General features: G+C 45.2%; 2 protein-coding genes and 1 long non-coding RNA gene across 5 annotated transcripts in view; 1 reads left to right on the top strand and 2 right to left on the bottom strand.

Moving 5' to 3' along the window:
• DIAPH1 (diaphanous related formin 1) overlaps nucleotides 1-6,605 on the bottom strand; it is a 102,244-nt gene extending 95,639 nt beyond the window's left edge. Inside the window, exon 1 of one of the 2 annotated variants that reach the window (XM_070234046.1) lies at nucleotides 6,375-6,605. In XM_070234046.1, coding sequence (XP_070090147.1) covers nucleotides 6,375-6,491 — 117 coding nt within the window. In that variant the 5' untranslated portion in view covers nucleotides 6,492-6,605. The remainder of the gene's footprint in view (nucleotides 1-6,374) is intronic. The other variant, XM_070234045.1, reaches the window with a different exon arrangement.
• Nucleotides 5,014-13,596, top strand: LOC138917471 (uncharacterized). Its single transcript, XR_011425544.1, has 4 exons — nucleotides 5,014-5,455; nucleotides 5,616-5,816; nucleotides 9,965-10,040; nucleotides 12,690-13,596. It is a non-coding gene; the product is annotated as an uncharacterized lncRNA (long non-coding RNA).
• Nucleotides 8,443-23,027, bottom strand: HDAC3 (histone deacetylase 3). Of its 2 annotated transcripts, XM_001503978.6 has the most exons (15): nucleotides 22,739-23,027; nucleotides 22,550-22,632; nucleotides 21,104-21,246; nucleotides 16,769-16,850; nucleotides 16,582-16,638; nucleotides 16,405-16,460; nucleotides 15,875-16,008; nucleotides 15,259-15,339; nucleotides 14,816-14,889; nucleotides 14,590-14,654; nucleotides 13,298-13,387; nucleotides 13,111-13,169; nucleotides 12,757-12,836; nucleotides 12,287-12,444; nucleotides 8,443-9,097 (listed from the first exon to the last, which is right to left on the bottom strand). In XM_001503978.6, the coding sequence occupies exons 1-15, from the start codon at nucleotides 23,025-23,027 to the stop codon at nucleotides 9,028-9,030; spliced, it is 1,521 nt and encodes a 506-aa protein (XP_001504028.2). In that variant the 3' UTR covers nucleotides 8,443-9,027. The 2 variants fall into 2 exon arrangements, 1 of the variants encoding a protein (XP_001504028.2); XR_011425540.1 differs by lacking the exon at nucleotides 12,757-12,836.
• Between the last annotated feature and the right edge of the window lie 243 nt (nucleotides 23,028-23,270).

The following is a 23,270-nucleotide window of genomic DNA, read 5'->3' as shown; positions in this document are numbered from 1 at the left end:
GGCATATGTCCAGAAAAACATTTGTACGTGAATATAAACAGCAAAAAAAACCCCAAGCAAACAAAACAACCCCAAACTGGAAACACCCAAATGCCTATCAACAGGTAAATGAATAAACAAATTACGGTGAATCCATATAACATAAACTCAGCAATAAAAAATGAGCTATTAATATGTGTTAACATACATTATGCTGAAAGAAGCCAGAAAAAAGGGTTCATGTTGTATGATTCCATTTATGTAAACTTATAGAAAATAAAAACTAATCTATAGTTACAGAACGCAAATCAGTAGTTACCTGGGGATGGGGGCACAGAGAGGGGTGAGAAGGAGAGATTACAAAGGGGCAGGAGGAAACTTTTGAGGGCGACAGATATATTCATTATCTTGATTGTGGTAATGGTTTCACAAATTGTAACTAAATATGTGTAGTTTATTGTACGTTAATTATACATCAATAAAGCTGTGAAAAAAAAGGAGGTGATGGCCAAAGGGTCTGTGGCAAAAAAAAGGCGAAGACCCCTGAATAAAGTGTGGACTTACTCCACGAAAAAAAAAAAGCAAGTGAGGGTTATCTTTTTCACTTGACCCTAAAGTTCTAACATAAAAAAAAAAAACAGCAGCTATAGCTGAAATGTAAGCCCACTTACCAAGGTGTATTCCTTTGTTTTCCGTGAACTTTAGGATCAAATATGGCTTAGAAATCATCCTCTGTTGGGTCCTTAACGTATGTTAAATCTTAAAAGAAAATGCAAATCGTATGCCTTCACACACTATTCCTAAAACAGGGAATAAGTCACGGAATGAGAAATCCAGAAAAAAAATTCAGGACCCCATAAACTCTATCTGCTACCCTAACAAAATGATCAAGCAGCTACTGCCCAAGGAGCACTTAAAACCACCACTGTGGAAGGGACTTCCCGTCTTCCACATAAGAACGCTGCCACGGAAGGCTGCCATGTGTTTCTCTTCAATCAGTTCCGTTATGCTTATTCTCCTTCGTGTCCCCTTATCTGTTCTGTCCCCCTTCTTGGAGGAAAGAAATTTAAGCAAATATTTAAAGGACAAATTGACACTCCCTAACTGTCACAAAGCCAAGCAACAGAGAGCCCGTTTCTTCAATCTTTTCCCTCTCAATCTCATAGCTTCTGGCCTATCTGCTCCTCTCAAATCATCCCTTTTTACTACTCAAGCTACTCTAAGATCCTAAAATTTCCTAAAGGAAATGTAGAATCCAAAATTTCTGCTTCTCCTCCTCCATTCACTTATCCAATTTCCACCCCTTAGCCCCCTGATGTTTCCAACCTACAACTGTGAGAAGGCACTGCTGTACTGAGTGGGTGTTTGGGCTTGATGACATTTAAAGTTCCTTCCAACTCTAAAATTTTAAGGCTACCATTCATAACAAGCTTTAATAATGAATGGAAGTAAGAATCTCAGTCGAAAGAACAATGATTCACCCAGAGTTATCCTGTAATTGGTGGTAAAATTCATTAAAATACTGTTCTCATATTTTTCTTTTCCTTCAGCAATTCTTTTACTTTCTTACAAAGGGTTCCTTGATTCTAAAAACTGTATTTGCAAAAGAAAAAGGTAGAAAATAAGGTAAAATATGTTCAAAGGGATTAAAATATCCTTCGAGGTTTTAAGAAATTTTAGTATCAACAGCTTTTACTGCTCCTGATTCCCCAAAGGCCAGGGTGTCCAAGGGACTTGAACCGGCCCCTAGAGAAGCAGGGAGGGAATGAAAACAAAGAGGGAGGAGCCGCTAGGCAGCTTCGTCTGCATGGGGAGAGGGCTGACTATCTCATCTCACCCTAACTAGGGGCAAACACACAATGCCACTTTGCTAGTTAGCAAGAGGTGAAGTTTTTCCTACTATTTTCAAACAAAAGTGATTAGAATAGGAGGCTCAACATAATCAAGAAAAACACTTCAGTAATACAAAATTTGTTTCAAAATAGGGATGCTTTTGTAGTCATAAATCATTTCAGCTAACTGAGACATAAAATGGGAGAAAATACCACCCGCCTATACAAACTCTTTGTTTCTCTATAATATCTAGTATTTCTTATTAATAAACATGATTTTAACCTGTTCTTCTAAATCATATGTGGCATAACCTTATTTGTTAAGCCTCTATTATGTTTCACTGAAAATAGAACACTCTCCAAGAATAACTTGGCAATCCATTTATAAAACACACTGAGGGCCCCAGGGAATATCAAAAGGTTACTCCACCATACAAGAAATAAAATTTGGGGGCCAGCCCGGTGGCGCAGCGGTTAAGTTCGCACATTCTGCTTCGGTGGCCTGGGGTTCGTTAGTTTGGATCCCAGGTGCGGACATGGCACCGCTTGGCAAGCCATGCTGTGGTAGGTGTCCCACATACAAAGTGGAGGAAGATGGGCATGGATGTTAGCTCAGGGCCTGTCTTCCTCAACAAAAAGAGGAGGATTGGCAGCAGACGTTAGCTCAGGGCTAATCTTCTTCAAAAAATAAATAAATAAAATTTTAAAATAAACAATAGAAATTATAAAAAAGAAATAAAATTAGTCTATTCTGACCCATAAGCCCATCAACAAAGTTAAAGCACTTCCCACTTCACTTATTACTATTTACTTAGCTTTTATAGTAAACATAATTTACAGGTCATAAATTTACAGCTCTTTTTTATAAAAGGATCCCAACATTTACCAGCTCTCCCAGGGCAGAGATTTTAATTCAGAGGCATTCCCTCAGTTTCACCTCCTGTGAGGGAGGATGTCCTTTGAGACAAGCAAAAGTAAGACTATCAAGTGGATCTCTGGTCTGTTTCTTTAAACACAAGGCAGGAAGAAGGGCAGAAATTTTTAAGGTATCATTCTGTCATCTCAAACATCTAAATAACATTCCTGTAGGCTCCTCTCCCTCTTTCCAAACTAAGTAATCCTTGTGTTTATCATCTTTCAAAAAAACCCATGACTTGCATAAAGCTCTCTGTATACTCCTTGGTTTTCTGCGACCTTTTGGAGTAAAGTTAACATCTTCTTTAATAAAGGGGAGAGAAGCAGATACCGGCACGGACGACTCCACTTCCTTCATATTCTCTACCTTTCCTAATATCTGTTCAAACTTCTGCTTGGTATCCTTCACCTTTGACTGCTCTCATTTTGGAGAGACAGGGGTCTACAACTAAACATTTATACTTCCACTATCACTTTGCTTTTAGAAGGACATGAAACTACAACATGGTAATCATTCAACATAGGTATCCAAAATTAAACAAGATTTTAAAAACTATATATCTTCTATTCTCTCTAACCCCACACTAAAATTCATGTTTTATAAAATTATGCTCCTAGCTGAACTGGGAAACGACATTCTTTCTTAGAATGTATTTCTTGATTGTATGAGAAGGTATGCAGTCTATACAATGGAGAAATACCCCAGCCTCCTAACATCCTGGTTTTACTCACTCCCCTTGCACATATTTCAGAAATCAGTGTACTTGACGGCCACATTCATCACTGCTGAAAAGTCAGAAAACACTCAGTTCATTTAGAGTTTTTATTTTACTTCATCTTAAGGACTTCTGAAAGGACATGGAATAATGCTCAAGAAGGGATATATATGCTCATGGCCCAGGAGAAGATAGACTTATGAAGAACCAACGGGGAATACCAAGCAGCCTGGCTTCAGCCACACACGTGAGCATCTCTAACCACCACATGTTTTTAAAAGATAATTCCCAACACTTTTTAAACTCAGACTCCATGTCTTTTCTGCACAAGATGCCTCAGGGGATAAGAGGAAATCTCAGGCAATTTGTGAGCTCTGTTCTCATGAGCTGATCTGTATTTTGAACCTGCATAAGCCTGGAAAGGTATGTATCAGCTAAAAGGATCAGTAACCCCTCAGATGCAAATAAACAACCTTTGCACACACTAAGTTACAAACCAGTGCAGTTTTATAAAGTACATTCTTAACGGAGTTCCAGAGGACGCGCTCTAGAAAAGGTGGAGTAGGCGAAACATCTCTGAGTTCACTTTTAGCCTATAGTTCAACAAAACTAAGCCATGGGTAAGGAAAGTGCATGAGCAATCTCACCCACTCTACCTACCCCCAAATACATACACTGACACAAACAGAAGTGGACTGCAACGCTCTTCCTAATCTCTCATTTCCACAGAGTTCTCATAAAAAGAGCAATGAGAAAGAGAATATTTTGATGCCTTGAGGTACGTTATAGTCGGCAATAAAGGGGGTAAGAAGCACTACTTTCCTGGAAACTTTTCAATCCCCTAGCTACCAATGCAATTCTCTGCAATGCAATGGCACATAGTTTTTAAAATTCAGCAGGTTAAGAGTTAAGACCAACACCTCTGAAAGAAAAGGAGAACTTGGTTCAGCTCCACCTTCTCTAAAGTAAATACCAACAGCTCTAAGCCAAATCCACTCAGCATATACAAGACTCTGTGGACACTCCAAAAAACAGGTGAAAAGAAGTTGAGTCTCTTCAGCTATCTCACCTTTCAGCACCACACACTTAGTAGATTTCACAAATTTGTGAACAAATTTGTGATCTAACAAGTGTTAGATTAAAAAACACATATAAAATTCTATTAAGCACTTGAAAAACATTTACAAGTCACAGAGGTCGCTATAAATCAGCAGGAACAGTTGAAATTTGGGTGAGGAAGGTCAAACAGTACCCATGGAAACAAAAACAAAACAAAAAGATACAGAAATAGAAGAAATATGGGCCCTAGAACTTAAGTCTTAGAAGAAAAGCTCTCTAACTAGAGGGTTGATTCTTATCCTAAAGAAACAGGTAAATGTTGCTTTAGTCACCATACGGGGAGGGTCATCACTACTATTTACCCTGCATTTCTGGAAAGAAAGATGTTGGCCAGACAAAAACAGGGAGTTATTGACAGCCTGTAAGTCACTGGAAAGGACAGTCCAGAAGCACCTGCCTTGCTAGAAATAGGAAGAGATGAGTCACTATTTTAATTCTGTTTAATACTCTCCACATTTCAACCCTCTAGGTCCCAAAGCAACATGTTCTTCCTGTTTCTATCACTTTATCAGTTTTCTTCCCAAACTTGGGGAGTTGGGTCAGAATGCTAAGGAGTAGGGATAAGAGAAAGAAAGAGGAAAGAGGAAAGAGAAGCCATTTGTTTAGCAAAAAGAGACACTGGAGTAGGGGTGTAATTACCTGGACAGGAAAACTAAAAAACTACCAAATGATTATTAAGATACAAGCCTCTTTTTCTCTCTGGGATAGTGCCCCGTGTCTTTCAAAGCTTTCACGGTAAGCAGCAAAAAAATAGCTCCTTGGAGAGAGGAGTAAAAAAGAAGATTTAGTGCGGGCAAAGGTAAAGAAAAATGACAGTGTTATATGACTATCAGTATTCCTTCAGACTCGGATTGGAAGTAACTGGCACCTGAGGAAAGCAATACTCTTCTACAGGTAGGAAGAGGAATCTCAGTAGCCTTGGGGCACAGGAGGTGGCAGAAGAGTAGAGGATGGTTATCACAGGAAATGCATGAAAAGCAATTCAATTAAGCACAAACTTCTTGAAATTGCCGTCTAACTTCCTCCCCACGGGGGAGGTTTATCACCATCCTAGGTCAAGAAGGGCATAAGCATGAGAAGTCCTAACAACCTGAAAAGTGCTAAGCAACAGGGCAAAGAGACAGGTTCTCTGGATAGAGAAATACTGGGAAGCAAATTAACGTCATGGCCAATGACCATATCACCTGGGCAGCACCCCGCTCCTGCAATCACAAGGACACGTCCAAGGGAGGAGAGAGGGCAAGGCTCAAGCCAGGTAACATTCCTGTGGGGAAGAATTATCAGGTGACACCGGGCTGAGGGCCCAGAGGGGGGACTAGGCGGGAGGAAAGTTAGCAGGTGAAAGGGATCAATCTGAGACAAGGAAGTGACCTTTGGAGAAGCAAATAAGAGACGATCAAAAGAGGGGGGAAGGGTAATAAGAGAAAACGGACCCGGAAAAGCACAGAGGACCAAGATAGTGATACCTCGGGCAATAGAGGAAGAAGAAAGGAAGTGGGGCTGAGAGAGAGAGGAGATGAGGCTGAGACCGGCCGGGGCTACGGGGGCGGAGGGCAGAGCGTGCCGGCTGGGGGACGAAGGAAGCCCCGGGTGGCCGGGGCAAGAGCCGGGTGGGACTCCGGGGCTCCCTGAGGTCCCGGAGGGGTAGGATGTTGGGCTGCGGAGCCCAGGACCGAGGAAAAGGAGGAAGGGAGGCGCGGGGGCGGCTCCCTAGAGACGGGCGTGAACCCCTGGGGCCGACTGCTGGGGTCTCCGGGCTCCAGTGGGCGGTTACGGGGCCAGGCTGAGAGAGCCGGGTGGGAGGGACACTCACAAATTTCTTGGATTTGCCGCCGTCGCCTCCCGCCGAGGGCAGCTCGTCCGGGCTCCGGCCCTTCTTCTTGTCCCGGGTCCCGCGGCCGGGCCCCAGGCCCCCGCCGGGCGGCTCCATGTCCAGGTTCGCGCTGGAGAGCGACCCCGCGCCTACGCCGCTCCCGCCAGGCAGCTCCGAGCCCGCCGCCGCCGCCGCCGCCGCCCAGCAGCTCCTCTGCCCGCCGCCGCGCCCCGCCTCATTAGCATGCCGGCTGCGCACGCCTCATGAATATACAACGGCGACGCCTAGCTCCCGCCCGCCTGCCCCACTTCCGCCCGGACCCGCAGCCCCTACCAATGGGGGAAGGGACGGGGGTGGAGGGAAGCCGCGGAAACGCGCTACCTGCCCGGCGGGCCTAACCATTCGGACTCACGTCGGGGGGTGCTGAGCGGGCGGTGCAACTCTCCGCGGCCGCAACCCGGAACGGCGCCCCCTGGCGGGTGGAGCGGCGCAGGCCTCATCTCTCCCACGCAGTGCCCACGTGGCTGTAAAACCTGGACCCTCTCACACCCCAGCCCAGAATATTATCTGAACCAAAAATTGCATGAAACTGTCTTCTTGGCAGGTAATTTTGTGCTGGGCTTTCCAGGATAATACAGTTTTCATGTGGGCCATACCAAGGACGCACATGAAAAAGAAATGTCAGCCACCATATATTGAAAGCTACGGTGCCAAGAACAGAGCTTGGTCCAAGGCAAGTGCTAGACTGGAACTTGACTAGCTCTGGAGTTGGATTACCTCGTTTTGAATTGCAGATCTGCTATTTTCTAGTTGTGTTTCTTATCTAGAAAAACTACTTACTGCCAACGTGTGCCTAAATAGTAATAATAGTTACCATTTACAATGCACTTGCTCTCTGCCAGCAACTATACAAAACACTCTTATTTTCTCAGTGAATCCTCACAATGCCATGTGATAAATCCCACTAGTCTCACCATTTTACAGATAGTAAATTTGAACTTTGAGAGTTGAAGTGACTTGCCTAAGGACAAGTAATTAAGTGATAGAAAATTTAAACCCAGGTTAGTCTGACAGCGAAGCCCTATGCTTAACCAGGATTCCCTACTGACAGAAACCAAACCTGAGTGAAAAGAACAGGTGTTCTCCGAGAGTATGTTCTTTGCTCTTCTAGCTTGACTTCCTCCTCAGTAATGTCATCCATTCTCTCAGGTACATCTGTCTCATGTGTGAAAAGTATATGGCACCTAGTAGGCCCTCAAAGTATGGACCAAATTATTTTGCCCACAGCTAGCAAGATTTCAAATGTACATCCCTGGAGGGTAGAGTCAGTGCCTCATTCTAGAGCCCCTACTGCTGTCTAGGGCCTGCTATATTACAGGGACTCTGCCAAGCTGGCTGGACCCTAAATTTGGCCTTCACCTCGTGTTCCACTTTCTGTTTGCTTGATGGAAAGTTGCATAGAGCTGTCCAGCCCACACTTCGAACTCAATTTGTCCAAAAACGTTCAAAAGCTACTTACTTTCTAAGCTGGAGTGTTGAGGAAAGACAAGATCAAAGCACAGAAGCAGTGACCCAGCTATTACTCTTCTTTCTTGTACCACTTTCCACATCTCCTATAGCCTTTATCTCACTCCTTAGTGGATTGTAAACTCCTCCAGGGAAGGGTCCATGTTTTGGCTACTACAGTATCTAGCATCGTTCTTCACATAGACAGTTAAGATAATGAGCAACTACTTACGGCAGGCACTGTGCTAAGCACTTGACATGTTTTATCTCAGTGTATCTTCACCAACTAGCATCACCATTTCAAATGCCCAGGTTCAAAAACCTGAAGTTATCCTCTACTCCCTCTCTTAAGATACTGATCTGCCCAGGTCTGTCTAACTCGTAACCAGAAGGTTCTATTAAGTCCCTATATGAGTAAGATAATCCATGTTGAATACATATACCTAAGTGCTGAAGGAATGTTAACTATGATTTTTATTATATACATCATCAATTCCATTTCCTCTCCCTTCATATCTAGGCAGCTAGCAAAAATTAAGAATATTCTCAGAAAGGCAAAAGGTACAAAAAATACCAACTTGGTTTATTGGATAAAAACAGTGGTAAAATGGACATAAAGCCAAAAGTCAGAACAGGACATTTTGACATCCTCCCCCAACTCAAAATCGTACTTCCCATGATCTGGGGTTAAGGTGTTAGGGAGCCAGAGCCTCCTAAAATCCCTCAATCTTCACCTGCACTGGAAGCAAAGCCTGCAGTAGAATCCAGGAAAGGAGGAAGTCAGAGGCAACCTCAGTCCTATTACTCCTCAGCCCTCAAGGTCTCTGGATTGGAGGGAAGCAGGGAAGGAATAAGGGGGTCAGCGGGGCTGGGACTGGCTTCTAGGGCCCACTGCTCAGGATGTCCTAGAGACAGACAGCTATCCTTGTCCCCATCCAATCCCTAATAGGTACCATTGTTAGGCCTTGGGAAGGAGAGGAAAGGGGATATTTGGTTCAAGAACCAGATGTGGTCTTTAAACCCTCCCCTAGTGTTGGTAAAAGCCCTGAAGGTGACCAGTCCAGGGCTGGGGGAGCCACACCTTTTCCCTCCCACCCAACCAAGAGGTAAAAAGGAATTCCTTAGGACACAGCAAGCCTAGCCGCTCTTAAATCTCCACGTCGCTTTCCTTGTCGTTGTCATGGTCTCCATCATAGAATTCATTGGGTGCCTCTGGCCTGCAAAACAAGGGGAGAGAGGTCAGGGTCCCACTCTCCAACTTCCAATCTTCTCCCACATAGGCACGCTCACTGGAGCCATTTCTCAGGCCCCCTTTGTCAGAGAACCACTCTTCTCCTTCTGTTGGTAGAGACTAATCACTCGTCATTCGTCCATTCATGTAGTCAATAACCACTGAGACTACTCTGTGCCAGACACTGTTACAAGACCTAGCAATGCAGTAGAGAATAAGTCAGACAAAATATCTGCCTATCTCAAAAAACATACCTAATAAATGAGACTGACAATAACCAACAAAGTAAGCAAATAAATATGATTTCAGATGGTGGAAAATGTTATGAATAAAATGATATAAAGGGATGTGACTAAGAGTGATGGGAGGAAAAGGGTAAAATTTCAAACAGGATTATTAGAGAAAGCTGTTTTAAGAAGCTAAGACCCAAAGTCTGAGAAGGTGCTGGCCAGGCAAAGATCTCAGGAAGACCATTGCAAGCTGCAAGAAAACCAACAACAGACCTTGTAAGGCGGAAGGAGACTGATGTATTCCAGTAAGAGCAAGGAGGCCAGGATGGCTGGGAGTAGTGTGCATGGAGGAGAGTAGTCAGAGATGTAGCCCAGGGAGGTAGGTAAGGGCCAGCATGCAGGGCCTTTTAAACCCATGGTCAGAAATTAGGATTTTCTTCTCAGCGCAATGGAAAGGGAAGTTTCAAGCAGAGGAGTGACAGGATATTATAAACCTGTAGTGAGTGAAGGGATGTGAAAGCAACATAGGGCCCAATAAGTACTCAATACTGGTTCCTTTCTTTTTTGAAAACTATTCTCTTGGAGAATATGAATAACTGATAACTGAATTTTCTTGCCCACAGCTGACACTGAGAAAGAAGAGAGAAAGTCATCAAAGAGAAGCTGGGGAACTAAGTCAGGAAAGGCCTTATCTGCCTGGTAAGCAATGTCTCAGTTACCTCTAAGTGCACAAGGTTAAGGGTGTGGAGTCAGAGACTTGGGTTTGAATCTCAGCTCTGTTATTTAACTAGCTGTGGGACCTTCGGAAAGTTATTTAACCTCTCTGAGTCCTAGATTCTTCTTCTGGTAATTTAAGGATAACAGCCACCTCTTAGGGTTGCCTGACGGCAGCAGAATGATGACATGATGATATGTACGATTTAATATAAAACACTTAGTATTGAATCTGGTGCTTAGCAAACCCACAAAAAGTGGTAACTCATCATTACCACTCAGCAAATGATATGCAAGCTGGAGATATAGGCATCAAAGAACAGGAACTCAGTGGGTGGTCTGACAGTGAGTTAGGGCTTAGGACAGGAAGAGGACTGAGGCGTCTGCTGGCTGTTGAGAGGGGGCGGTATAATGCAGAGACTAGGCCCAGACACCAGCCTGGAACTATAGATGAAAAAGACAACCTTTACCAAAAGGAAGAGCTTAAAAGCAAGTTTTTACCTGTTTTTAAGTCAAAGAAAATCTATTTCCAAAAGTCAAGCCTCAGAGACCTAGAGAAGCTGAGAAGGAGATGATGGGTCAAAAAGGAATCCCTGAGGCAAGGTGTTCAGATACCTCCTTAAACAGAAGTGGGAATAACGGGCTGGCCCTGTGGCCGAGTGGTTAAGTTTGCGTGCTCTCAGTGGCCTGGGGTTTTCTGGGTTCGGATCCTGGGCGCGGACATGGCACCGCTCATCAGGCCATGCTGAGGTGGCGTCCCACACAGCACAACCAGAGGCACTCACAACTAGAATATACAGCTATGTACTGGGGGTGGCTTTGGGGAGAAGAAGAAAAAAGAAAGAAGACTGGCAAGAGATGTTAGCTCAGGTGCCAATCTTTAAAAAAAGAGAAGTAGGAATAAGGGGGTATTCATGGAGGAGGAGGGTTGGAGTAGTCCCAAGGGTCTGAGCAGTAAAGCCCAGGACCAGAGGAAAGATCTGGAAGCCTGAACTCCAAGACAGAAAAGCAGATTCTGAAAGAGACTGAGAAGTCCATCAGACTCTGCAGCAGAGCCAGCTCAAACCTCTAACACTGTGTGGGAGCAGGACCAAGCGTCCTGCAGGTGTCCAGCTGTGGTTATCCCTCAATCACATAAGGAAATCTGTTCTCCATTAAGTGCATCTGTTTCTGCACTTCTGGATTCGTTGTCTTTTCCCTTCATTTTTCAGAAAAGCCCGTTTGGGGATTTTAAAAAATTTCTATCCAAGTCTCTTTTTTCCCTAATTCATGGCATCTGTAAATACTTTAATATGTATCACAGAAAGATACAGACTTAAAAAAAATAACCACAACACAATTATCACACCTGAAAAAATTAACAGAGGAAAGAAATCAAAGGGCCTTAGAGAGCAGTATACAGGCAGTGACCTATCCAGCTCAGAACCTGGAAGGAGTGAGTAAAATACTGGCAAGAATATAAACTATTACAGACTTTTTGAAAGGCAAGTTGGCAGCAAATATAAGAAATTTTAGTGTACACAGCCTTTGACCTAGCAGCAACAACTCTAGGAATCTAACCCGCTCAAACAAGCATGCAAAGATATATATGTATGGGAGCTCACCCCCACATTCTTTTTAATAGGGAAAAAATGGGAAATAATGTAAATGTCCATCAGTGATACTTGATTAAATTATACTGCATCCACACAACAGAATATTATACAGTTGATAAAATAATGAAGTAGATCTATATATATTGACGTGGAAAGATACATTGTTTTGCTAAAAAAAAAGAACCAGCCATAAGTTGTAGAGCAATATGTATAGAATGACCCAACTTGCATTAAAAAAAAAAAACTACACAAATTCTGAGAATGAGTGTATATGTGTGTTTGTGTTTATATGTGCATGTTGAATAGTATACTTGTAATCTATAGAAAAAAGTCTGTCTGAAAAGATACAACTCAAACTATTAACAGTAGTTACTTTGTGGAATGGGTCTAGGATTATGTGAAAAGCAAACATCATATTTTGGTGCTGTTTAAAATTTTTACAATAAACATATGTTACTTACATCATTAAAAACAGGGCAAAAAAAGAGTGTGGAATTGCAGCAGACCAAAGAGTAGGCATACTGAAGGAGATAAGCCAGGGACAATTAAGCTAATGCCTTCCAATTTACTTTTTCCCTCCTAACCTTCCCAACAAGCCTGCCATTTTCCCCTGCTCTCCAGTCCCTGCCCCCAGACCTGCTGTAGTTCTCCTCTGGACCCCTCTCCTCTGCATCAGCCTCATCAGTCCTGTCATAGGTCAGGAGGTCTGCAGGCACATCATGAATCTGGACGCTAGGCGCATGGTTCAGCATCTTCAGGTTTTCAAAGATTGTCTGGCGGATCTGGTCCAGATACTGGTTGGGAATAAGGAATAGAGAGTGAGCAGCTCCCAGTGATTCCCAGGGCATCTACCCTTGTAGCTGCCTTTCACCCCTACTGTCCTAGTTTTAATTCTATTTCAAATCCTAGTTCGAGTCCCCTACCTGATAAGTGTCCCTCTTCCCAACTCCGTTTGCCTCTACTTTAAACTGGTTTGCCTCCTAGCTGATAATAGTGATAGTGATGGCTGAGAACTTTCTTCTCTTCTCTGGCTTCTCAGATTTCCCACATCCTGGACCTCTCCTGGGCTCCCCAACCCTTGTGTTCAGCTTCTTTGAGCTGCTGACCTGGCGTGAGTTCTGATTCTCGATGCGGGTGCTGACATCTGGATGGAGCGTGAAGTCCGGGGCAAAGTACTCGAAGTATTCTTAGTGGGGAAGGGAGATTAGGAGAAGGAGGTATGTCTCAGAGACAGACAGGCAGGTCCCCAGACTTCCCAATCTCTTCCCTTCCCATTCAAAACCCCTACACAATAGCTGCCCAATCTTTTCCCTGCTCTGAGCCCAGGGATTTAGTCTGCAGAGCTCTAAAAGTATCAAATTTCCCATCTGCCTTCAAACCAGGCCATTTTGGAGTCTTGTGAGAATAGCCTTCCTGTGTATACATACACAAACCTGTGTGTATCACGGGGTGGTCCTTACCACTATAGGGAAGCTCCTCACTAATGGCCTCTTCTACCAGCAACGATGTCTCATACGTCCTGAAACCAACCAGCAGAGGGGGAAAGGCTGAGCAAGTGGGCTGAAGTGCCCACCTGGCCATCTCTCAGGGAGCCCCTACCTCACACACTGGATGACAGGGAGGAGGAAAATCAGGGACTGTGCTCACCAGCAGCGGGCAACATTTCGGACAGTATAGCCACCACCACCTAGCACCAGTAGAGGAATATTGAAGCTCTTGACGTATTCGACACACTCCCTGTTAAAAAGAACCAGAGGAATGGGTGGAGGAAATTACCAAAAGCCAAAGTATACACCTCTAGGTATTGCCTGGGAAGGGGAACAAGGGAACTAAAAATGTTCTACGTCTTGATCGAGGTAGTGAAATTCATTGAGTCATACCCTTGAGATACATGCACTTAATTATATACATGTTGTGTCTCAATAAAAATTTTAAAATAAAGCGCACTCCCACCTCTGTCCTGCTCAACACCCACCCTGGCACCCCAACTGTTAATCAACTATTCTCATAGATGCACCAACAAATGCTGTCAGTTCTAGCCTCAAAATCTAACTCAAATCATCTACTTCTCTCCATTGCCTCCTCCTCCACCTTAGCCGAGCACCACATCTCCTGCCTAAACACCAAGAGCTTCCTAACTGGTCTTCCCACGTCCACTCCTGTTCCACTCCCACCCCAAGCCTTTCTCCATTCAGCAGTCAGAGCAGTCACTTTAAGACACGAGTTGGCACTTCCCTGCTTAAAATCTTTCAAAGGTTTCCCATCATATTTGAAATATAATCCAGATGCCTTACCAGGGTCTAAAGGCTCTGCACAACTTGCCACTGCCGACTTCTCAGACCCCCTTCACACCACCTCCAGCTTGCTCCCTGTGTTCTTGTCTCACTGGTTTTACTTCATCTCCCCTGCTATACCAGCTCTTCCTGCCTCAGGGCCTCTGTGTGGGCCCTGCTCACTGCTTGGGACAGACCTCTCTCCTCCTCTTATGGCTCGCTCCTTTTAGCCCCCACACCTCAGCTGAAATTTCACCCTCTCAGAAAATCCTTTCCAAATCATGCTATCTAAAGTAGGCTCCCCACTGTTATCCTGCATGCTACCTTTCTATCTCTTTCCTCCATAGACTTATAACAATCTACTTATTTTGTTGGCTTACTCATTTTTTGTCTGTTTCCTACACTAACCTGTAAACTCCATGGGAGTTTCCCCATTGCATCTCCATCTCCTAGTACAATGCCTGGAACATAACAGGTGCTTAGTAAAAACCTATTGTAAATGAATGACCAGCTGTGGAACCCTGTTCAAGGTGACATTTCTGGTTCAAGTAAAATTTGTAGCTATTTCTGATTCCCAAGAGGAGGTGAGGCCTATTCCCCAACTGCCATGTATTGAGGCCCAAGGCCACTTGAAACCCTGGGGGAGTGGAGGAGGGCAAGGCTCACCCATGTCCTCGAATACTGAGGTTGAAGCAGCCCAATCGATCACAGCCCAGTGAGTCAGCTCCACACTGCAAAAAGCAAAGGCCAGGCAGCTGCAGTGAGATAACTGAGCAGAATGCCCCAGATGTCCTTCATTTCCCTTCCACTACCAACCTTGGGGCTCTCCCCTTCCCTGCCCTCTTCTCCCTAGCCCAGGCAGAGCCCCCTGAGGAGGCACTGACAGTATTACCTGGAGCACAATGCACGTGGGTTGGTAGAATTCCACCACCTGGCTGATAACTGGCTGGAAAAGGTGCTTGTAACCTGGGAGAGGGCCAAAGATGGGCACCTGGCACCCCAAGGGGATGGGGAGACAGGGAACAAAAGGAAAAGGGGTTGAGAGAGCGTGCAGCTCAGGAAAGGGGCAACCCAAAGAACCAAACGATTGGTTCTGAACTTCTGGAAGGGGTCCCAGACCCCTCCAAGTGACTGATAAAAGCTAATGACTCTTCTCCCAGAAAAATGCACATACACATAATATGTTGCATATAATTCCTGGGGGGTTCATGGTCCCTCTGAAGGCCATTCATCCTTAAGGACACCTGGCTCAACAGCAGACAATACCAGGCAGAAGAGGTTAACTCAAGGAGAGAAAAAAGGACGAGTGAGCAGGGAGAAGACTTCAGTACTTACTCTGGTCATCAATGCCATCCCGCAGCGGCACATTGAGACAGTAGTAGCGGCCACTCTCTGCTCCAACTTCATACATGTCACCTATAGGGAAGTGGGAGGTAGGAAGTGGCAGCCATGGACAGGAGGCATCCACAACTCAGCTGCTCCAACCCCAACCCATGCACTGAGGGCCTCTCACTCCATCTACATTCCTCCACCACACACTCCCTAGAGCCACTAAGTCTCTTGCAGCTTGCATTCATTCAACTAATACTTTCTGAGGGCCTACTATGAGTCAAGCTGTGTACTGGACACTGGGGATACAGCAGTAAAGAGAACAATTGAAATGAATGAAATCCCACCAAGCTTAGCTTCTTGGGGGTGGGCACGAACAGGAGGGAGACAGTAAACAAAACAAAACACCACAGTAAATACAAATAGGAGTGAGTGCTCTGAGAGAAACAGGCAGAGTGACATGATAGAGTAATGGGGAATGAGGTGATTACGTTAACTGGGGCAGTCAGGAAAGGCTTCCCTGAGGAGGGGCCATCTGAGCTGAGACCTGAAGTCTGAGAAGGAGGCAGTCATGGTAAAGAGCTGAGGGGTGTGAAGGAGACGGCCGTCCCTATTCCCATACCTGTGCCAGGGAAGAAATAGTTTCCGTATTTGTGGAAGGACACGGTCATGACCCGGTCAGTGAGGTAGAAGGCTTCCTGAACCCCGTCACCATGGTGGATGTCAATATCAATGTAGAGCACCCGAGGGTGGTACCTGGGGTGAGGGCGAAGCCAGGGTCTGAGGCAGAGGTGAACCCCAGGAAGAAAAAACTCCCAACCCACTCCTACCAAACACAAGGTATGGAATTATGAAGAGTCTGCTCTGGCCCAAGTCACCTGAAACCTAATACCACCAGTTACCTAAGGGTTACCCTGAGGCTCCAGCCTGGAGTCAGGGACAGGAGAGGGATGTGCAGAGAAGACTGAAATGTGAGCAGGCGCAGGGAATCTGCAGCAGAGTAAAGGAAGAGGCAGCCTGAGGAAAGCATCAAGAACTTGGGAGAAGCTAGTGTGCGGCTGGAGGTCAGGGCCAGAGCCAGGGAAGTCTAAGAGACCTCCTCAGCCAAGAGTCTTTAAGTTCCCCCCACAGGTCTCCTCCTGGGCTACTTACTTGAGGAGCTCCAGGATGCCAATCACAATGTCATTGACATAGCAGAAGCCAGAGGCCTATGGTGAGATAGTGGTCTTACAAAGAAAGGAACAATTCTTCCACCGAGCTACCCCCTACTGTCATTCTGACCACCTTCCCTAGGGTAGCCAGTGTCTCCCCCATCACCTCCTCACTCACCTCAAACTTCTTGGCATGGTGCAGACCACCAGCCCAGTTGATGGCAATATCACAGATCTGAAAGACAAACACCCAATTCATAGTCCTCCTCCTGCCCACCCCCAAAACTGGGAGCTCAGGGTGAGGGCTGAGGCCTTGAGTCCAGGCACCCACAGGAAAGGGGGAACAGGACTTGGGCTATTGTCACCTTGTTGTTCAACTGGGTTGCTCCTTGCAGAGATGCGCCTGTATAACGAGAGCAGAACTCAAAGAGCCCGGGAAACACTGGACTGCAGGAAAGAGGAACAAGTTGGAGCCCCTTTACCTTTGTCCAGGCCCTTCCTACGCCTCTCTCTCCACCCCACACCCCTCCAATCTCCATTCTTCCATAACCCTCTCTCCCCCTCCTACACACCAGAGTTATCTGCAAATTTATTCAACAAATATTTTAGACCAAACCATGTACCAAGCTCTGTGCAAGGCACTAGATGGGAAGTAAAGAAGCACTGAATTCTGTTAGGGAGTTTATGACCTAGCTGGGGAGAGAAGTAGGCAGCTCCTAAGTACTTGAGCACACACATGAAAGGGAAATAAGTTGAGAGAGAACATGAACTTTGTTTTTCTTAAAAGATTCTTCTATGTGTACCACATTTTAACATAATGTTCAATAATATTCTTTATAGTCACACATTTTTAAGAGTTTTATTCCTATATATGTGAAATAGTAATAATGATGAGATAACCCACAGACAGCCTTTAACACAAGTGTGTGGTACCTAGTAAGCCTTTAATAAATGTTAGCTATAATTATTACCATCTTCATTCTTGATAAAAAGGTTATATACTATATGGCCCTATTTATATAACACTCTTGAAAAGGCAAAATATAGGGACAGACCTCAGATCAGTAGTTGCGTGGAGCTAAAGTGGAGAGAAAGAATTGACTACAAAAGGGTATGAGGGACCTTTGTGGGATCATGGAAATAATCTATATCTCAATACATTCTGTCAGAACTCTGAGAACTATATACCTAAAAAGGGTGAATTTTACTGTATGCAAATTATACCTTCAAAAACCTGACTTTTTTTTTCCCCTGAGGAAGATTCACCCGGAACTAACATTTGTTGCCAATCTTCCTCTTTTTGCTGAGGAAGATTCTCCCTGAGCTAACATCTATTGCCAATCTTCCTCTATTTTGTATGCGGGCTGCCATCACAGCATGGCCACTGACAGTGGTGTAGGGCCACACCCAGGAACCAAACCCAGGCAGCCAAAGCAGAGCGCACTGAACTTCACCACTAGGCCACCAGGGCTGGCCAAAACATCTGACTTTTAAAAAGGGAAAAGCTTAAAAATCCCTAGTCTTAGGTCTCTAAGGAAAACAGTGCAGCTGACACATTTGACCATGTGAAAAGAGAACTGTAAGGAGTTTTAGAGTTTCTCAAAGGGTTTGGGAAGAATTAGTGATTGACACCTAGAAAAATAAACAAATGAAAAAACAATGCAATTATCAGCTCCAGGAAAAACAGAAAGTTGTACAAGAAAAAAGATGAAATCATAGTATACTATTTGGCTCCATAATAAATGAATCTTTCAAAGCTATAATAATGTAAACACAGAATACTTATTTAATAAAAATTGTGATATAACTATATTGTGAAGCTGGGAGGGGAGGAGAAGCCAGGGTGATGGTATGAGAGACTAATGCTCATCTACCATACTAAGAGCTTGATAGACAATGCCTAAAATTGATAAATGAAGAAATAGCAACACAAGCAAGTTATAAGAGGCTGTAGAGTATGTTAGTATGATTAAAAGCCCAGATTCTGGAGCCAGACTACCTAGGTTCAAACCTTGACTCTTAAACGCCTACTAAGGATCATGAGGCTGGGCCAGCTGTCTAACCTTTTTGTGCCTAAGTGTCCTCGTCTGTAAGAAGGAGACCACAACACACCCTGCTTCATAGGGTTTCTTGAGATTAAATGAGCAAATGGCTGTAAAGCATTTAGAACAGTACCTGACACACAGTAGGCATTACCTAAGTATTACAAATCATTAGTAACAATAGTAGATGAGTATTATTATTTTGAAATCCAAAGAGTAACACCAGAAGAAACAGCTAAAGACACTGAAAGCGGCTGCCACTGGGGAGAGGGGTTCATAGCGGGGAGACAGGTCTAGGTCTGCTTCTTTTACTTTTTTTTTTTTCATTAAAAGCCTTGTAGTACAATTTGGCTTTTTATATTGGATTACTTTGCAAATAATCATAAACTCATTAAAAGGAGGGAAAAAAAGAGAATCCCTGATTCTCAACTGAAACACAGATGAGCATAACTGTAGCTTAAGTTTGATGGCACAACTGATGCAGTGCAAAAGGCCCAGTGGTAGTATTCCCTAACTGCACAGAGAGCGTTTACAGGGCCGCGGCTGTGACCTGAGGGCTGACTCTGCGTTCCCAGACCTATAAAGTGAACTCAGAAAGAGCAGCAACCACAATAACAAAAAACCAAGAACCTCTTAAGACAGCACGTGACTGAACACCAAATGAGCAGGGCAGCGTGTGCAGGACAGACCTCTGTGGCTGGCATGGTCAAGAGAGGCTTCATGATATCAAGCTTCATGGTGGTGTGAAGGCTGGGAAGGGCTTGGAGAGGCTGAATGAGGAACAAAGGGCATTCTAGGAAGGGAAGCTATGCAGCAGGGGTGTGGGGATAAGGTTAGGAAGGTGCTCAATGCCTTCTAACCTCCATCCCAGGCTTCGTCTATTGATAAGATCTTTCAAGGAACCAGATTAGCATCATGTTTAAAAACCTGGGCTCTGGATTTGAATCCTGCCACCTGCACTGACCAGTTATGTGATTCTGGCTAAGTTACCTAAATCTCCTCAACCTTCAATTTACTTATGCCTAACATCAAACGAAGGTCTATTACATCTAACAGCGTGAGACTTCAGTGGATGTACTAGCAATCCTCAGCACTGCAGTGTAAGCGCTCAATAAATGGTAGCTGGGGGCCGGCCCAGTGGTATAGTGGTGAAGTTTGCGCACTCTGCTTTGGCAGCCTGGGGTTCGCAGGTTCAGATCCCGGGTGCAGGCCTACACACCACTCACCAAGCTATGCTGTGGCAGGCGTCCCAAAATAGAGGAAGATGGGCACAGATGTTAGCTCAGGGCCAATCTTCCTCACCAATAAATAAAATAAATAAATAAATGGTAGCTGTTAGAGGAAACTCTACAGGATCTACAGCCTGGTTTCTTCAAGAAATAAATTCAAGGAAGAAAAGGAAACATAAAAGATTAAAAGTCTTACGAGACAAAATACATACAACCAAATGCAATGTGTGGACCTTGTTTAGATCCTAATTTAAATAAGTCAACTGCAAAAAAGAAAAATTATGAGACAATTGAAGAAATCTGAGTACTGATTGCAAATTCAGCGATATTAAGGAATTACCGTTAATGTCTTAGGTGTCATAATGATACTGTTTTTTTTTTAAAGAGTATCATTTGGAGATACACAATAAAGGATTTACAGATAAAAGGATGTGACATCTGGGATTTGCTTTAAAATAATCTCATGTGAGAGGATACAGATGAAATAAGATTGGCCATTTGCTCATAAGTGTTGTAGCTGGGTGATGGATCTATGGGGGTTCACTGTACTATTCTACTTTCAGAAACATTTGAAATTTTCCCTAATAAAAAGTTTAAAAATAAATTGAGTAAAGGTAGCTGTTATGGTCACTGTATTTTCACGGCTGTATACCAGAATGTGAGCAAGGATCATGGCTTATCTTCGTTGTCCACTCCCTTCCCCACGGGGCCTAACTCTGAGTCTTTTCCTATGATACAAGCTCAATGTAAACCTGATCGTGTCAAATCACTCTTTTGCTTTTTAAAATACTTTGATGACTTCCCTCTACTGTAGGGGTAAAAACCCCAATTCCTAATAGGGCTGTTTACTTTTTAAAGGCCCTGCCTATCTCTAGCCTCAATTCAGATTACTCTTCTCTTCAGATTCTGTGGTCAGCCTTTTTTCTGTTCCTCAAATGAGTCATATGCTATCCCACCCTTAGCACATGTTGTCCCTACTGCCCATGACATTCCTCTCCTTACTCTCTATCCTCCCAACCACCTTTCATCTAATTACCTCCTACTCTTTCTTCAGATCTCAGCTCAATCTTCATTATTTCCTCTAGGAAGCCTCCACTGACCAGATTACTCCCAAGCTAGATAATTCTTCCATATATACACTCTCATAGTCTGTCACATGCCTCTCCTTCACTGGACTTAGCAGAATTATAATATTAAAACATTGCTGTTATTATTTATTATTGCATTCCCCAGCACTTAGCACAGGGCCTGACCTACAGCATGACCCATAAATATTTGTTGAATAAACAAATGCGTAAATGATGATTCATTGACAAGTAGATCCCCCTTCATATCTTCCCACTGCTGCCACAAGACCTCACTCAAGTATGCTCCTTGAAATGCCTGGCATCAAAGTGCCTGGCATCAAAAGTCCCAGTCCTCCCCTCACCAGTCATCGCCCACATTGAAGGCATTAAGGCTCTTGGTGAAGCCTTGCATATTGGTGGGGCTGACTCTCTGCAGGAAGTCGATGTAGTCTTCAGAGTGGAAGCGGCACATGTCATGCTGGGATGCCTGGTATGGCTTGAAGACCTCAGGATGGAAACACAAGGTGAACCCAGGCAGAGTCAGCCCCACTCATGCGGCTAAGACCACCCACACTGAACACAGCCCTGAGGACTGTCCAAAACTACATACAGCAGTCCCGTTACCCCTCAATCCTTGACACTCTATGAGGCAAAAGTTGAAGAGAGGCTCCGATTAGCCAGGTGGTTTATTATGATCAAGCCCCCTAAAGACCACGGGCTTCCCTTCTCCTTCCCACCTCCAGTCCTGCCTTTCTTACCTTCTCAACCTTGAGCCCTGATCCACCTGCTCTGTTCCCTGGATCTCCCATTTCTGATTCTTTCCATAGTCATCTCCTCCCCTGGACTCTGATTCCTCTCTCCTCTGAGTTCTTCTTAATTTTGGAGTCAAATAATATCGGATATATGACAACCTTCTAATTAAAACCCAAAGTGCCAAAGTGCTAAGCCAGAGATTTATTATCTTTTGAGGATTCTACATACTTCTTTTGAAATTGGGCAAGAACAAAAAGCTTTTCTCTTCCCAGAAAATGCCACCGGTATACATACCAGCAAACGATTTCAAGGGATGCATAGATTCATGCATTAACATCACCTCAGTCTTCTCTACGATCAGTTCACTTCTCTGTGCCTCAGCACAAGCAGTGGACACTCATTCATTCTCTTGACTAATTCCCCTCGTAACGCATAAGGGCTTAGCTTAACTGCTATAATTGCATACCACAGCTATAAATTCCAAGCTGGCGACAGTTTATCTGAGAGTTGGGTAGTGATTACCCGTGTAGGGGTATTGTAGGTTGAAAAGGGCATACCGAGGACATCTCCTGCTCTCCTCCACACACACAATCACACTTACACACAGGGCCTCGGAGCCCTCCCTGGAGCTCCAGCTCCTTGGAGGTGAAGACAGGTCGCAGAAAAGGGGTGGGAACTGAGGGTAACCTCACATCCAGATACAGTGATCCAGCCTCTCTCCCTTCCCTGAGGCCACAGCACTGCCCACATCCTAAAATGCTAGGGAGGAAAATACTTTCTGTCTTCAAACAAGCCCCACTCCGCCCTAACCTAGGTCAAAGGTTGGTCCACCCGACGTCAAAGGGTGGTTGACCCAAGGTGAAAAAGTAACTCCTATTAAGTCAAAGGATGCACCCACCAACACTCTGCACATGGGAGTGCTCCTGGTTCCTTCCATCCAGCCTCCCCCGCAGCCTAGGGGTGGGTCGCACTTGGTGCATTCAGCGCAGCCTACCCATCCCTAGGGCCGCAGCTCGCCCCCACCCTCAATCCCCAGCAGAGGAGGCACGACTCACGATCATCTTCTTATAGAGACCGTAGTGCAGGACCAGACTATGGGTCAATGCCAAGCGATGGGGCTTCATAGGGTGCCCGGCCCCTGGGGTGGGAGAAGAGAGTTCGTCAGCTCCCATCCCTGGACTTGTAGCCCGCGCCTCGAAACCTCCGCGTCCCAAAACCCCTCACGTATAACCTTGATCCCTCACCGTAGTGGAAGTTGCCCACGTCGGGGTCGTAGAAATAGGCCACGGTCTTGGCCATGGTGCAGCGGGAGAAGGCCCCGCGCCTCCGCCACCCGCCCTGCCGCCTGCCCCACCCCCGTCGTGCGTGCTGCGTAAGCACGCAGCCTGCCTCTGCGGAACCGGGAGGCCCAGGCCCCGCCTCCCTAGACCACGCCCAGACCATGCCCCCTGCGGAGTTCCGCCCCTCGCCTTGCTTCGCCCTTCTAGGTTCTGAGGCGTGAGCGTCTGGGTTTGGGCACAGGACAGGTTGCATTGGTCCTAGGATGCGAGGGCCATTTCCTTCCGGGCGGGGGTCAAATCCTCGGGAAGCCGAGCCATCTCATCCAGCCATTTGCCCCAAACGGGGCGCAGGCCGTGGTCACCTCTCTAGGTGGCTCCGGAGAACCGGCCACGCTGTCCCTGTCGGGTGCACAAAGCGGCCTTCCTCCGGCCCGCTGGGAAGATTCCAGCCTATCCACCCGCTTGGGCCTCTGGGGGCGGAAGCCGCGCCAGGCGT

The sequence above is a fragment of the Equus caballus genome, chromosome 14, assembly GCF_041296265.1.
Source record: "Equus caballus isolate H_3958 breed thoroughbred chromosome 14, TB-T2T, whole genome shotgun sequence".
Lineage (NCBI taxonomy): Eukaryota > Metazoa > Chordata > Mammalia > Perissodactyla > Equidae > Equus > Equus caballus.
Note: the sequence above shows the minus strand (reverse complement) of the source record. Positions and strands in the feature narration are given on the sequence as shown.